At 43.8% G+C, this 14,708-nt stretch overlaps 1 protein-coding gene across 1 annotated transcript in view; it reads right to left on the bottom strand.

The window, feature by feature from the left end:
• The window catches only part of MTHFD1 (methylenetetrahydrofolate dehydrogenase, cyclohydrolase and formyltetrahydrofolate synthetase 1), a 152,139-nt gene that overhangs the window by 24,834 nt on the left and 112,597 nt on the right, over positions 1-14,708 (bottom strand). The window contains exons 22-24 of the mRNA XM_033951846.1: positions 14,590-14,631; positions 7,424-7,524; positions 5,801-5,978 (exon numbers count right to left, since the gene is read on the bottom strand). Coding sequence (XP_033807737.1) covers positions 5,801-5,978; positions 7,424-7,524; positions 14,590-14,631 — 321 coding nt within the window. The remainder of the gene's footprint in view (positions 1-5,800; positions 5,979-7,423; positions 7,525-14,589; positions 14,632-14,708) is intronic.

The following is a 14,708-nucleotide window of genomic DNA, read 5'->3' as shown; positions in this document are numbered from 1 at the left end:
TAAAGGGAAGCAGCCGGCTAGGGAGGAGATGGGACCGCTGGATGACAGAGATAGGAAGGGAGTGAAGGAGGGAAGAAGTGGCGGAAAGACTAAACGTTCTTTTCGTCAGTATTTACAAAAGAAGACATATCCAACATACTGGAACCTGAACAAATCTTCAAAGGAGACCAAGCAGAAAAATTAACATCCATGGAAGTAAGCCTTGAGGACGTACACAGGCAGATAGAAAAATTAAAAACTGACAAATCGCTGGGCCCGGACGGAATCCACCCTAGAGTATTGAAAGAACTAAAGGAGGAAATAGCTGAACAGCAGGTTTGTAATCTATCCCTGAAAACAGGCGTGATCCCAGAGGATTGGAAGATAGCCAATGTTACGCCCATCTTTTAAAAAGGGATCGAGAGGTGACTCGGGGAACTACAGACCGGTAAGTCTGACCTCGGTTCCGGGGAAAATGGCGGAAGCGCTGATAAAATATAGCATCGAGGAGCATCTAGAGAGGCATAAACTTATGAAAACAAGCCAATATGGCTTCTGCAAGGGAAGATCATGCCTGATGAACTTATTGCACTTCTTCGAAGGAATTAACAAACGGATGGACAAAGGGGACCCCATAGACATTGTATACTTAGACTTCCAAAAAGCCTTTGACAAGGTACCCCATGAACGCCTACTTCGGAAACTAAAGAACCATGGGGTGGAAGGAGATGTACACAGATGGATCAGGAATTGGTTGGCGGGCAGGAAGCAGAGGGTAGGAGTGAAGGGCCACTACTCGGACTGGAGGAAGGTCACGAGTGGTGTTCCATAGAGGTCGGTGCTTGGACCGCTGCTATTCAATGTATTTATAAATTATCTAGAAACGGGGACGAAGAGCAAAGTAATAAAATTTGCAGATGACACCAAGCTATTTAATGGGGCTAGGACTAAAGAGGACTGCGAAGATTTACAAAGGGATCTGAACAAACTAGGGGAGTGGGCGACGAGATGGCAGATGAAGTTCAATGTAGCGAAATGTAAAGTCTTACACATAGGAAACAGAAACCCGAGGTACAGCTACACGATGGGAGGGCTGTTATTGAAACATAGAAACTGACAGCAGAAAAGGGCCACGGCCCATCCAGTCTGCCCACACTAATGACCCACCCCTACCTTTCTCTATGAAGAGATCCCACGTGCCAATCCCATTTTGTCTTAAAGTCTGGCACGCTGCTGGCCCCAATTACCTGTAGTGGAAGATTGTGGAAGATTATTCCAGCAATCAACCACCCTTTCGGTGAAGAAGTACTTTCTGGTGTTGCCATGAAATTTCCCACTCCTGAGTTTCAGTGGAGTTAGAGTTCCCAAGAAAGGGACTTGGGGTAATAGTGGACATGGCAATGAAGCCATTGGCACAATGCTCAGCGGCTGCTAAGAAAGCGAATAGAATGCTAGGAATAATCAAGAAAGGTATTACAAGCAGAATGAAAGAAGTTATCCTGCCGTTGTATCAGGCAATGGTGCGCCCGCATCTGGAGTACTGCGTCCAATATTGGTCGCTGTACCTAAAGAAGGATATGGCGATACTCGAGAGGGTTCAGAAGAGAGCGACACGTTTGATAAAAGGTATGGAAAACCTTTCATACGCTGAAAGATTAGAGAGACTAGGGCTTTTTTCGCTGGAGAAGCGGAGACTTAGAGGGGATATGATAGAGACTTACAAGATCACGAAGGGCACAGAGAAAGTGGAGAGGGACAGATTCTTCAAACTTTCGACAACTACAAGAATGAGACGGCATTCGGAAAAATTAAAAGGGGACAGATTCAGAACCAATGCCAGGAAGTTCTTCTTCACCCAACAGGTGGTGGACAACTGGAACGCACTTCCAGAGGGAGTGATAGGACAGGGTACGGTATTGGAGTTCAAGAAGGGATTGGACAATTTTCTGAAGTAGAAGGGTATAGATAGAGGGCTACTATACAGGTCATGGACCTGATGGGCCGCCATGTGAGCGGACTGCTGGGCATGATGGACCTCAGGTCTGACCCAGCAGAGGCACGGCTTATGTTCTTATGCTACTGATTTTAGATTTTAAAGATAAAACAAACATTCAAACACCCCCTTAATACAAAAAGCATCCCAAACACAGCTCCATTAGGTGTTTATTGGCTAAACACTGGAAAAGATCACTTCTGAGTATTCTCACACCATCCTGATGCAAAAAATAAAATAAAAACCCTCAAGCAGATGCTTATCGGTTAAACACCGGAAAAACAACATTTTTGAGTACTCTCCACCGCTCCTCTGGTTTGTTATCCTCTCACTCAGGGCTAGATTCAGATCCTGTAACAACGATTGTAAAACCAGTTTTACTGGTTTTGCGATCGTTCCCCGACCCGATTCACTAAACTGCTGCCCGATCAATCTCCTACCCGATCCTCTCCTCTCATGCAAAATAGCCAAGCAATTGATTCACTAACAATTGCTTGGCTATTTTGAATTGGGTTTTACTATTGTCAAATCCGACTGCTGCAGACCTGTCAGTAACTGTGTTACCGACAGGTCTGCCTATTTTTTTGTTTGTTTGTTTTTTAATGGTACTGATATTTTGTGTGTATTACACACGCAAAATATCAGCCCCCGATTAAAAAGAAAGAAAAACAGCTCCCCCCCGACAAAGTACCCCCTCCCCGAACCGCCCCCCCTTCCCCCCCACTGAGGACCGCTGCTGTTGCTGCTTAAAAATTATGGCAGGAGGGATTCTCACTCCCTCTTGCCATCGGGCTGACTTCCCCTCCCCCCAAAAAAAGACCCCAAAACGGAAGGAGGAATGCCGACTCCCTACTGCCACCAGACACCCCTCTCCCGTACCTAGGCCTCCAGCAACGTGTCTGCCTGCCATCGGGCCTTAGGCCCCACCCCGGTGCATCATGTGATGTACAGGGAAGCGCCTAAGGCCTTGATTGGCTCAGGCACTTCGGGCTCCTCCCTTGGGAGCTAATCAGGGACTTCCTTAGTTGAGTAGCACTTCTCTGTACCATTTGTCAGAACAGATAACATTTAACAATATTTTGAACATTTACTATTTGTGCTGTGATCCCTCATTTTATTTTCATCCTTCTTTCATCTGGAGGCTTGTGGAGTTTTGTCAGATTCATTGCAAGTTTGAGAAACTTTTCGCTCTGTCAAAAGCAAATATTCATTTTTCTTGATCTAATGTGTGGTCTGGCTATTATATTCTTAGTTTGAAAATCTTGACAATTTTAATAAATTCCAAACAGAAAATAAAGATGTAGTGGAATTAGAACAGATACAGCCCACCTTCCGTAAAAAACAACAACAATGTGGGCTTTACGTTTTTTGCTTCAGGATTGCTGCCAAACAAACAGCCTATCAATTCACAGCAGCTTTAGAAAACCACACGCATCTTTATGGATGTGCCACCCACAGAGGTCTCTGTGTAGCCTTACATCCCAGCTGTTCCTTTTTTTTTTTTTTTTTCAATCTTTTTTTTTCTCACCTTCCCCTAATTGCATGCCCAGACAGTACTGGTATCGTTTTACTGGCCCATGAACTGGAAAGGTCCCAGGCGTAGCAATAATATGCCCCCTCTTTAGACTTCAGCACAACTCCATGGCACACCAAGACAGAAGCTCATCATTATAATATTTCCACCCACTTTTGATCTATTAGAAGAATGCTTAGGACACTGGGCCCTATGTATGCTCAAGTCTCAGTAAAAGGGTAATAAAACCAGAAGGGACTGATGGCAGGATTCTCAAAACTTACCGTGCCCTTAACATGGTCACTGAACCGTTTCCAGCCATTTTAGTGTGCCAGTATTTTACCGGCCAATTATCAGAACGGCCTTTTCCAAATCTCCTAGCAGTTTCTGACTCTGCCATGCACATGTAGTACAACGAGGTCATTAATATTAAAATGGTAGTTAAATGGACTCACCAAATTTAAAGGAGCACTCGATTCTCTATCATCGTTGGGTGATTCCCTAACCTCATTGTGCCACATTTGCAGCTAAAATTTTCTAACAGATTCTGAATTGTCATAGCCTTATTTTCCAGTCAGTGCCTGAGCGCTGATTGGCTCAGGCACTAACAGGAAAGTAAGGCTTGACAGCTCAGGCCCCCCACCTGCAAATTAAAAAAAAAAAAAAAAAAAAGACCCCGAATTGAAGGACAGCAGGAGGGATGCCTACGCCCTCCCGCTGCTGGTGATTCCCACCTCCCACAGGAGGAATGCCCACTCATTCCCGCTGCTAGGGTCCCCAGCCCCCTGTACCTTTCCGACAACAGCTAACCAGAGGGATGCCTACTCCCTCTGGCCGGCAGGCCCGCCTCTTCAAAATAACAGGCCTTCCCCTTCCCAGTGCATCCTGGGATGCAGCAGGGAGGGGCCTAAGGCTTCGATTGGCCCAGGCACTTAAGGCCCCTCCTATGGCCTAAAGCGCCTAGGCCAATCAGCCTCTTAGTCCCCTCCCTGATGCACCAGAAAGACCTGCCATTTTAAAGAGACGGGCCTGCTGGCCGGAGAGAGTAGGTATCCTTCCGGCCAGTGGAAAGGTACGGGGGGAGGGAATGGGTATCCCTCCTGTTGAGGGAGGGAGGGAGGGCAAGAATCACCAGCGGCGGGAGGGAGTGGGCATTCCTCTTGCAGATCTTGTTCAGTATGTTGGGGGGTCTGGGCAGTAGCGGACGAGAGGGGGTGTCGGCTGGAGGGGGACTCTTCTTTCTGCTGCTTTCCCTGCCAGTTAATCAGTTGAGCTGGCTCAGTTGATCAGGGCAGTAAGAGCAGCTTTGACAGGAGAGAGGAACTGTGCTTAGCAACTGCTCTTCTGAGCAATCACGAGACACAATTCCTCCTTCTTTTTACTGGCGATTTTCTGCATAAATAGCGTGCATATAATTTACATGCTATTATGCTGGGAATCGCCCACTATGAACACTACATCGATTTTACCAGCGAATTTTGAGAATCTTCCTCAGAGAGATTTCAAGATGGGAATGGACTTTTTTTTTGGAATATACTTTACCCCTTTTTATGAATGCATAGCGTGAGGGTTTTAGCGCCAGCAGTGACGGTAAGTCTCCGACGCTCATAGAATTCCTATGAGCGTCGGAGCACTTACCACCGCTGCTAGCGCTAAAACCCGCGCTGTGCATTCATAAAAGAGGGGGAAAGTCAGATTCAGTTTCACTTGACCATAACAGAGAAAGCCAAGATATTCTGTGAATTCCACATAACCATTTCCTTACTGAATAGCAGATTTTCTTAAACTAAATTCAGTTTGCTCTCCACCTGCTCCTGCTCTCCTTGGTTTAACAAGTAAATCGGTGGTGGACTGTTCTTCAACATGCCTGTTTTAACACTATGGTTGCCATAGAAAACGGAGGCAAAGCAATGAGAAAGCAAATTCAGCCTCTACCCCAATAAATCATTCTCTAATGTATTTACAGTTTAGAAAATTCAGCATGTTTCTGCTCAGTACAGCTCAGCATGTACCATGAGCTCCCAAGCTGGAGGAGCTTGTCATTTCATGCCCCTCCTCCCCTCTCCCTTCTCCAAACTGGCTAGATTTGATTTCCTGGCACTTTCCTTAAAAATAAAAATAGGCTTAGAAACACATCAATAAGATACCGGCGTCAAGAAATTAAATTTTTCCCCCCATCACCACAGAACTCACAGATGTCAGCGATTTTCTCTTGGAGTATTCTCAGAAAGACTCTTTAGATCTAATTAAAAAGGGAGGGGGGAAGAGATACATTTAGGAATTAAAAAGTGCACCATCCCTGTACAAAATGTTACCTCCACATCATAAAGAAACCTGAAGTGACTGGGTTCTTGTGATGCTCGCTGCACGGCCTCTGCCAGAGCGACAGCTCCCTTCCCCCCATCAGCCCAGTGAGTGCTCTTTACAGCATCAGAGGCTCCAGCAGCCTTTGCCAGGCGGCAAACCAGCTCAATCTCAGCTTCTGTATCAGATCTGTGAGCAAGGAGACAGCAGAAACCATCACCACATGTATATGGAATTCAATCATGACAAGCAGACCAGTTTAGCCCTTCCAGGATGCCTAGTTATCCCGATTAGAGAACGACACAATGACAAAATTCATCATTGTTCCCGTCCCTGCGGATAACCGCAGGAAACAATCCCCATGTCATTCTTTAAGGAGAGAGGGAAGAATCAGAGTATGAATGGGCAAAACCACTGACCTTCAAGCCTTGCATTAAAGAAAGCTGGTGTAGAAGGACTGAGGTTGAGATAGACTCTAAAGAATGACACAAGATGGTTTCCCACGGGGACGGGAACTGTGATGAATTCTGTCACCGTGACAATCTCTAATCCTGCAATTTATCTGCTTCAACCCCTTCTCTCAATCATATTTACTAACCTACCCTATAGCCCCTTTTCTCCCTGTCCTTCACTCTTCTGGTTGTTTCTCCCTATTTGTGACGACTGGCTGTTACCTGGACAGGGAGGAAGAGGGCAGTAGTACATTGGGCTGTGTCTTCCTCTACCAATGGGTTTCCACTCATGCTCTGCACCATACATACAGCTCAAACTACATCACATCCTGGGCTGGAGAAGAGAACTCTGCCTGAAAAAACATAGAAACATAATGGCAGATAATGGCCAAATGGCCCATCCAGTCTGCCCATCTGTAGCATCCATTATCTCCTCCTCTCCCTACAGCAGGGGTGTCAAAGTCCCTCCTTGAGGGTTGTAATCCAGTCGGGATTTCAGGCTTTCCCCAATGAATATGCATGAGATCTATTTGAATGAAATGCTAATAGATCTCATGCATATTCATTGGGGAAATCCTGAAAACTCGAATGGATTGCAGCCCTCGAGGACCAACTTTGACACCTGTGCCCTACAGGCTAAGGTTCTTTACGCCTGCATTGTGAGGTCATAGAGCATTATTGTTATAGAAACATGATGGCAGATAAAGGCCAAATGGCCCATCTACTCTGCTCTCCTCCTGCTAAGTGATCTCTGTGTGCATGTGCACATGTGTATGATGGGATGGGGTGGCATCGCATACACCTGCACACGTGCCTGGCCAAGTCAGCTGCAGGCTGGCTGAGTAGGACGCACTATTCCTTGGCAAAAGTCAGGTTCTGTGACCCTTTTCCTGGCATTGAGAGAGACCAGGGGTGCTTCCTATTATCTTGTAAAGACACTATGAAAGAAAGAAGACCAGCGGAATACTGCAGCTGAGGGATTCGATCAACGTCTGCCTAAAGTATAAAGTCTGACTGTGCATATGATCTAAGAAATTATTTAGGCCTGCAACAAGCAACTGTGCCTACAAAACCCTTTAACATTTTGCTCTCATCAGTCATTCGGCAAACATGCAGCTTCAGCAATTTTGGCTCGCAGGTATAATATACTAATCCTAGAGCATCTCCTGCGTCTTTACTTACTTGAAGGTGTTCATGGCAACAACTACTGGAACACCAAATACAACAGCATTTTCAATTTGTTTGCATAGGTTACTGCAGCCTTTCTCCAACAGCTCCAGATTCTGCAAATGAAATAGTCAATGAGTGGACTGTACCCAAGATCACAAGAAAATTCACAACCGTGCACAGCCAAGAGACAGACACAGGGGCTTTTGGGAGGAGGTATACATGATCTGTTCTCTGACTCTTCTCAGCTATTAAAGTGGAACGGGAAGGACAGAGCCATAACTGGGGACAGCTCAAGGGCTCAATTTGATTTTGAGCCTATGGTTCTGTCTTGGCCAATCACAAAAGTTCAAAGCTGCCTTCAAAACATACCACTTCAGTAATTACATAATTTCAAAACATAAAAACAACCTCAATCTACTCAAAGATCAAATTAACCTATTCTTATTAATTATTATTCTTATTATTTTTTTTTTACTTAAATGCTCCCAGCAGTGGGGAGATTTATAGTCAAGCTAAGACCATTTTGGTTTAATTATTTTCTGAAATTAAATAAGTTAAAAACAAGAGTACTGTGGTTTGGAGCCTATGACTTGCTTTCTTAAGAATTACTTAAAACAGAAAATACTGCAAATGTTCTTGGGGTCATTGTTGACTTTAATGCCTTAGTTAAAAATATATATATATTCTCTTTAGAATATAGTAGTAGAATGAGGTAACTGATAACAATATGATCTGTTCCAAGGCTGAATAGTTTTAGGAACGTTGCACAAGCTATACTATTTCCATACTTAAGATTATTATAATTCTCTTTACTGAGGTTGCAGGTGTTACATACAAACCATGGCGGCTAGAATGTGTGTTTTTTTTTTTTTAATTAAGTAGATTTGAGAGGGCTGCTCCTTTGTTGATTGAGTTACACTGGCTTCCATTAAAAAAAAAAAAGAGCAGTTTAAGATTTCTTGTTTGTATAAGGCCTCATAAGGGCTAGATTGCTGTGGTTTGGCTTCTGCTCTGAATCTCTTATACTCATTTGTTTGTACAATAATAACTTTATTTTAATAATAACTTTATTTTGTATACCGCCATACCCAGAGAGTTCTAGGCGGTTCACAGCAGTTAATAAGATTACACACGAAAATAGCCTTGGAATTTACAATTTTTTTGGAGTGTACAAGTCGTTGAAGTTGAACAGGAGTTTAAAATGCCATCAGTAGGAATATACAAGGAGTATGATATAAGGAATATACAAGGAATATGCGAGGAATATTCAGGGAACATAGTACATGGAATATACAAGAGTGTACAATTTTCTTTTTTTTTTTATAGGGAAAAAAACATACCGGTCAGGGAGGATAGTTGGTTTGGAGGGAACCTTGGGGGGGAAGGTGGAGGTTTAAGTGTATTGAAGGGAGTAGAAGTCGCGAGTGGGAGTGTTAGAGATTCTGTCTGTGGAATAAGTAAGTTTTGAGTTTTTTTCTGAAGTCCAGGTAAGTGGGGGCGTCAAGTATAATTTGGGCAAGCCATGTGTTTAGTTTGGCCGCCTGGAAGGAGAAGGTTTTGTCAACGAATCGTTTGAGAGGACATAGTTTTAGGGAGGGGAAGGCGAATAGATGAATTCTGCGAGAGTTCTTACTGTTGTGGTTTAATTTAAAGTGGGGGATGAGGTAGCTTGGGGATAGACCAAACACCGTTTTGAAGCTGAGGCATGCGAACTTGAACAGTACTCTGGATTCAAATGGCAGCCAGTGCAGTTTATGGTAGAAAGGGGTGATATGTTCCCATTTGTTAAGGCCAAATATAAGGCGGACGGCAGTGTTCTGAATCAGTTTTAGTCTCCTGGTGGTTTTCTTCATGGCGCCTAGGTAAATGATGTTGCAATAATCGAGGATGCTGAGAATGGAGGATTGTACTAGCAGTCGGAATGAGTTGTCATCAAAGTATTTTTTTATGGTGCGGAGTTTCCAGAGCGCCGAGAAACATTTCCTGACGGTAAGATCAGTGTGCTTTTCAAGGGAAAGGTGTTTGTCTAGGGTGACTCCTAGGATTTTTAGGGTTTGTTCTAGGGGGAAGTCCGATCCGTTCACTTGGATTGAGGTATTTTTGAGTTTGTCGTTGGGGGAGGCCAGGAAGAATTTAGTTTTGTCAGCATTTAGTTTTAGTCTATAGGATAGCATCCAGAGTTCTATCTGACTGAGTATGTGTGATATAGGAAGGAAAACATGCAATGCTGTAAGTTAAATTTTCCTTCTGCTTTAAATATACACAAAGTATACATCTATTTGAGTCTACTTTTACAAATTAGGAACCTAAAATTTGGAACAGCTTGCCTTTTTAAATTAAGACAACTTGATTCATGTTATTTCAGGAAAGCATTGAAAAACACATCTTTTTGATAATGTTGGTTAATTGTGCAATATTGGTTTTGAATCTTTTTATAACTGTAATTCTCTAGGATTGAAATACCTAAACAATTGACCCGCTCTCCCCTCTCTCTCCCCAATAACGGTCCCCCCAACCTCCTCCCCTTACCCCCCTCTCCCCTCCTTAGCCCACTTGAATTTCACAGTGCTGTGATACATATAAACTGTTATCTTTATCATATCGTAATTTTTAGCTGTATTTTCTGAAACGTGCAGCTTATTCCAAACAGGTCCTATCGGACATTACCTACCAAACTGTATATCTTATACTCTTGCTCAGCAAATTGTATTTCTATATTCTTGCTTTCTTGAAGTCTCTGCTCTCTTTATTTCCTCTGACTATCTGCATATTGTAATTCGCTGAATGTCCAGCTGTCTTGATTGTAAACCGCCTAGAAGTCACAAGATTGTGGCGGTATAGAAGAATAAAGTTATTATTATTATTAGGATGAGGGATAACTGTTTTGTAAACTGCACAGAATCCTTGTTAAAATTTAAGAGCTATAAGAAACAGAATAGAATAGAACAAACTTGTCCAGCTAGGCAAGGGCTGTCACCCTGCTGGACATTAATTAAATGAAAGAGCTGAAGGTTTGTGATTAAACACATTGGCAGGGGCTCTACACAGGATTGCTTAGTTTTCTGCATGGATATTAGACCATTACAAATTGATCAAACCCTTGAGCACGATTAATTTAAACATATGGAATCCTAAGTGTGTTCTAGTTCAGACCCTGCTTTCTATGGCTCTTGTCAACAGTGGTAAACATTTTTTTTGGGGGGTGGGACAGAGCCAGTCTTTGAACCTCCATTCAGAACCTCTGATGCTGGCACAGGGAGGAAGGGGGGGGCCTGCAGAGAACATATCACCTGAACCACCTAAGAATGGAGGGAAGAAGCCTGACTAGTTGGGTACCATTTCCTGACTACACACACAACTCTGCATGTCAACCCCCCCTTCAAAAACAAAAAAAACAAACAAAAAATTAGTCTTAAATGTGTTCCCCTCCCCTATATAAATTCACACACAAAAAAAAAAGAAAATGAATTTGAAACAAAACCAGTGGCTCCCCAAGGAATGCTCATTCTCTCGCACTACACCTCCTTACACAAGTGTGAACTATCATTAGCACCGAATGTCATCATGCCTCGTGAAAAAAAAAGAAAAAAAGAAAAATCAAACCGTGTGTTAATTATATTTCACACGTCCTCATGTTATAAGAAGCACATGGGACTGAAGCTCCAGAAAACAGGTTAACTTAAGAAAACTGAAGGAGTTGGGGGAGGGGAGGACTGACCAGCTTTTTTTTTTTTTTTTTGGGGGGGGGGGGGATCTTGTGAGGACCAGATTCAGGTCTAAAGAAAGTTTCCTGTAGTACAGGTTTAACATCTCATCAGATATGCCCACAGCTTTTCCACAGGCAATCAGTGAAGCTCTCGTGAAAAAGGGACTGCACTGTCCAGTCTTGAGCTATATGCAGTCAATCACATAATCCCTGCAAACTTTGCAGATACAGTGGTGCCTCGCATAACAAACGCCTCGCACAGCGAACGCTGCGCACAACGAACTTCATGTCTTGCTTCCTACAACGAACTTCGTTTCACACAACGAAGTCGCCCGAGCTGCATCCTTAACTGCCCTCTCTCCGCCTGGCTCTCTGTGCAGTGGCGCTACATATTTTAAACCCCCCTGCCGCCGCTGCTGCATATTTTTAAGCCTCTGCCGCCACCGCATATTTTTTAACCTCCCCCCGCCGCCACATATTTTTTAAAAAAAGCCACCACTGCTGCAACTTTAATCTCACCCGCTCACTCGTAACTGGTGGTCTAGCAAATTTCCCAGCCAGAAGCGCAGAGATCAAGAGCAAGCCTTCTGTGCTACTGCCTGGCCTGCGCTGATCTCTGAATGGCTGCAGTCAGCTCTCGCGGGACTCACAAGAACTAACTGCAGCCATTCGGAGATCGGCATGGGCCCACACAGGCGTGCAGAGGAATTGCTCCTGATCTCTGCGCTTCTGGCCTGTACGCCACTGGCTGGGAAAGATGGGAGGAATTAAAAAAGGTACCGAGGGGGGATGATTAAAAAGGTACTGGGGAGTATGTGGGGGGTGATTATAATACACAGCAAGGATCAACAAAACCCCTGTCTCCCCTCCCCTTCACATATATCCCCTCTACTATCAAGAAAATTGAATAAGCCAAATTATTATAGAATGCTACACAGAAATATCATGCTAACAGAATACCACAGTCACACATAGCAGGAATAGGGTTAGGGTAGTGCAACTAGGGCAACTGTCCCCCCTGGTCAAAGAGAGCCGTAAGCCTCTGCCTGGACTTTGCAGTCCCCAGTTGTGTCTAACACCAGCTCTAACAAGATAAATTTATCTTTTTTTATGTCATCTTAGCATATTTTATGCTACAGAACGAATTATTTTTTTTAACATGTATTGTTATGGGAAAATGCGTTTCACATAACGAACTTTTCGCATAACAAACTTGCTCCTGGAACCAATTAAGTTCGTTGTGTGAGGCACCACTGTATACTGTATTTTAAGGGCCCAATAGTCATTCCATGGCGGTCAATGGTTTTTATGTTCAAATCTTTTTTTATTGTGAATGCTAAGCAATAAACATCAAGGAACAGAACAAAATCCAAAGAACCAGCATCCAACAAATACAACATTTGAGGATAGACAATAAAACAAAAGCAGCAATCCCCCCTCCCCCCACCAGTTCCCCAACCCTACCTGACCTCTTGGTTATCTTCTGTGTGGCAGTCAATGGTTTTTAAGCAGGCACTATCCTCACTAACTGGTTAAGTGCTGGCTCAATTCAAGCTCTGACCGTGAACTGCCCTGGCACTAACCGGGCAGTGCCATAGCAGATATTCAGTGGCACTGCCTGTTTAAGTGTTGCTGAATATCAGAAGTCAGTTCCATGTGGTTTAAGCAGGAAGGCGCCTTCCTTGCTGAATATGGACCCCTAAATGTACATGGCACGTATACACTTCAGGCAAAGGAAAGAAATTAAAAAATTAGTCAGGATGATTATGTGAGCCCTGCAGCTAGTCACCTAAAAGCCGTTAAAAAGAGTTAGCAGTTCTCACTTCCACACTGTGTACACCAGTGTCTCGCAAACTGTCGAGCCACGGCACACTAAACATACTGTCCGCGGCTTGAGGCATCCAGAGGTCCGCAGCCATCGACGCAATGATGTCATGCATGCGCAAAGGCCCTCCAGACAAGTCCTGAGCCTCCTGAGATTTCAGGTGTGCCGCGAGACCCCGGGGAGGAGGAGAGGTGCTGTATGACTGCCTACAGGATATGCCTCTCGCCGCGAGAGGCATGTCCTATAGGCAGTCAGCCAGCACCTCTCCTCCTCCCCGGTGTCTCGTGGCACACCTGAAATCTCAGGAGGCACACAGTTTGCAATACCCTGGTGTACATGGACATTGTGTAATGCACATGCTACATTCAGTTCCCTCAGAATGGGTACAAGCCAATGAACTAGACTGTGAGAGCACCAGAAGCAACATAGCAGACACTCACAGTAGAGAATGACACAGGGACAAATTTGTCCCTGTCCTTGTGGGATCTCAATATCCCCATCCCGTGAGTTCTGTCCCTGTCTCTGTCCCATTCCTGCAAGCTCTGCCTTAACTGAACAAGCTTAACTGAGCAAGGCTCGGACACTTATGATTTTAAAGTGTTAGAGGACAGAGCTTGTTGGGATGGGACAGAGATAGAGAGATTCTGCAGGAATGGGGAAAATTTGTCCCTATATCATTTTCTATCTCACAGTCTGCAGGGAGACTGTTCACTGAACTCTTTTGCTTTCCACGTACAACATTTTTAGGTGCTTTTTAAAAAAAAAAAAAATGCAGCAGTTACTGATACACTGTACGGGTAGTGAGTTTCCTCATTCTCAGCCAAGAACCACAATGCCACCCCACCTTGCCGAAACACTAGTCATCTTGAGACATTTTGTCTGTTACACAATTTTGCGAATAAAGATACCAAGTGGAAGCATCTTTTTATCCCTACTCTTACTGTTTGACCTCCCCCCCCCCCCCCCCCGCAATCTCTTCCAGAAGCCTATTTCAATTTTAAGAGGAGCCTTTTCAATGCAGCCAGATAGTGCTCAAACTACCTGAACTGCTCTAGACCAGCACTGCAATAAATCTAAAACCTGGAAGTGTTCAGATTTGGAGGTTTGTGTCCAATTACATTCCTCCGGTCAAAGTCCTACTTCAATCTCATCCCAGGTAGATGTTGCATGCTCAGAAAAGATCCTTCATCTGATTCAAGATCCAGACTTAGTCTGGAGCTCAGATTCTACTACACATTGTGTTTTCATTGACAATACATAAATTGTGGGGTGGGGGGGGAATGAAAGCATGCATTCAATTTGAAGAGATGCCTATAACATCCAAATCTGTAAGGCATATGGTTTAAATATCCAGGTTTACACTCTAAACTTGGACAATTATTTTTCCTTTTTAGACCACTGGATTGGACCTTTTGTCCTGGATTCTCTGCATCATGGTTTGTGTACTACAACAGTGGAGTGAGGTATATTTTGATATCAGAGGGGGCCCTGAGGTGGGGGGGAGAAGCTTGTGGGGGGATGGGTTTAGTTGTACTTGTATTATTTGCAGTGTCTGTTTGTATTTTTTTCTGTTTGTATTTTGTATTGTGTGCATTTTGGAAAATAAAAAGATAACATTAAAACATATATATATATATTCAGGTTTACCTCTATGGTGTATTCCTTTGGCAATGGTACTCCAGCTGTGACCTGATACAAAGAACAAACAGTATAAACCATAAGTACTATCCCTTTTTTTTTAGTTCCTTCCTCTATTACTTCACTTC

This window comes from Geotrypetes seraphini, chromosome 7 (genome assembly GCF_902459505.1).
Source record: "Geotrypetes seraphini chromosome 7, aGeoSer1.1, whole genome shotgun sequence".
NCBI classification, from domain to species: Eukaryota; Metazoa; Chordata; class Amphibia; order Gymnophiona; family Dermophiidae; genus Geotrypetes; species Geotrypetes seraphini.
Note: the sequence above shows the minus strand (reverse complement) of the source record. Positions and strands in the feature narration are given on the sequence as shown.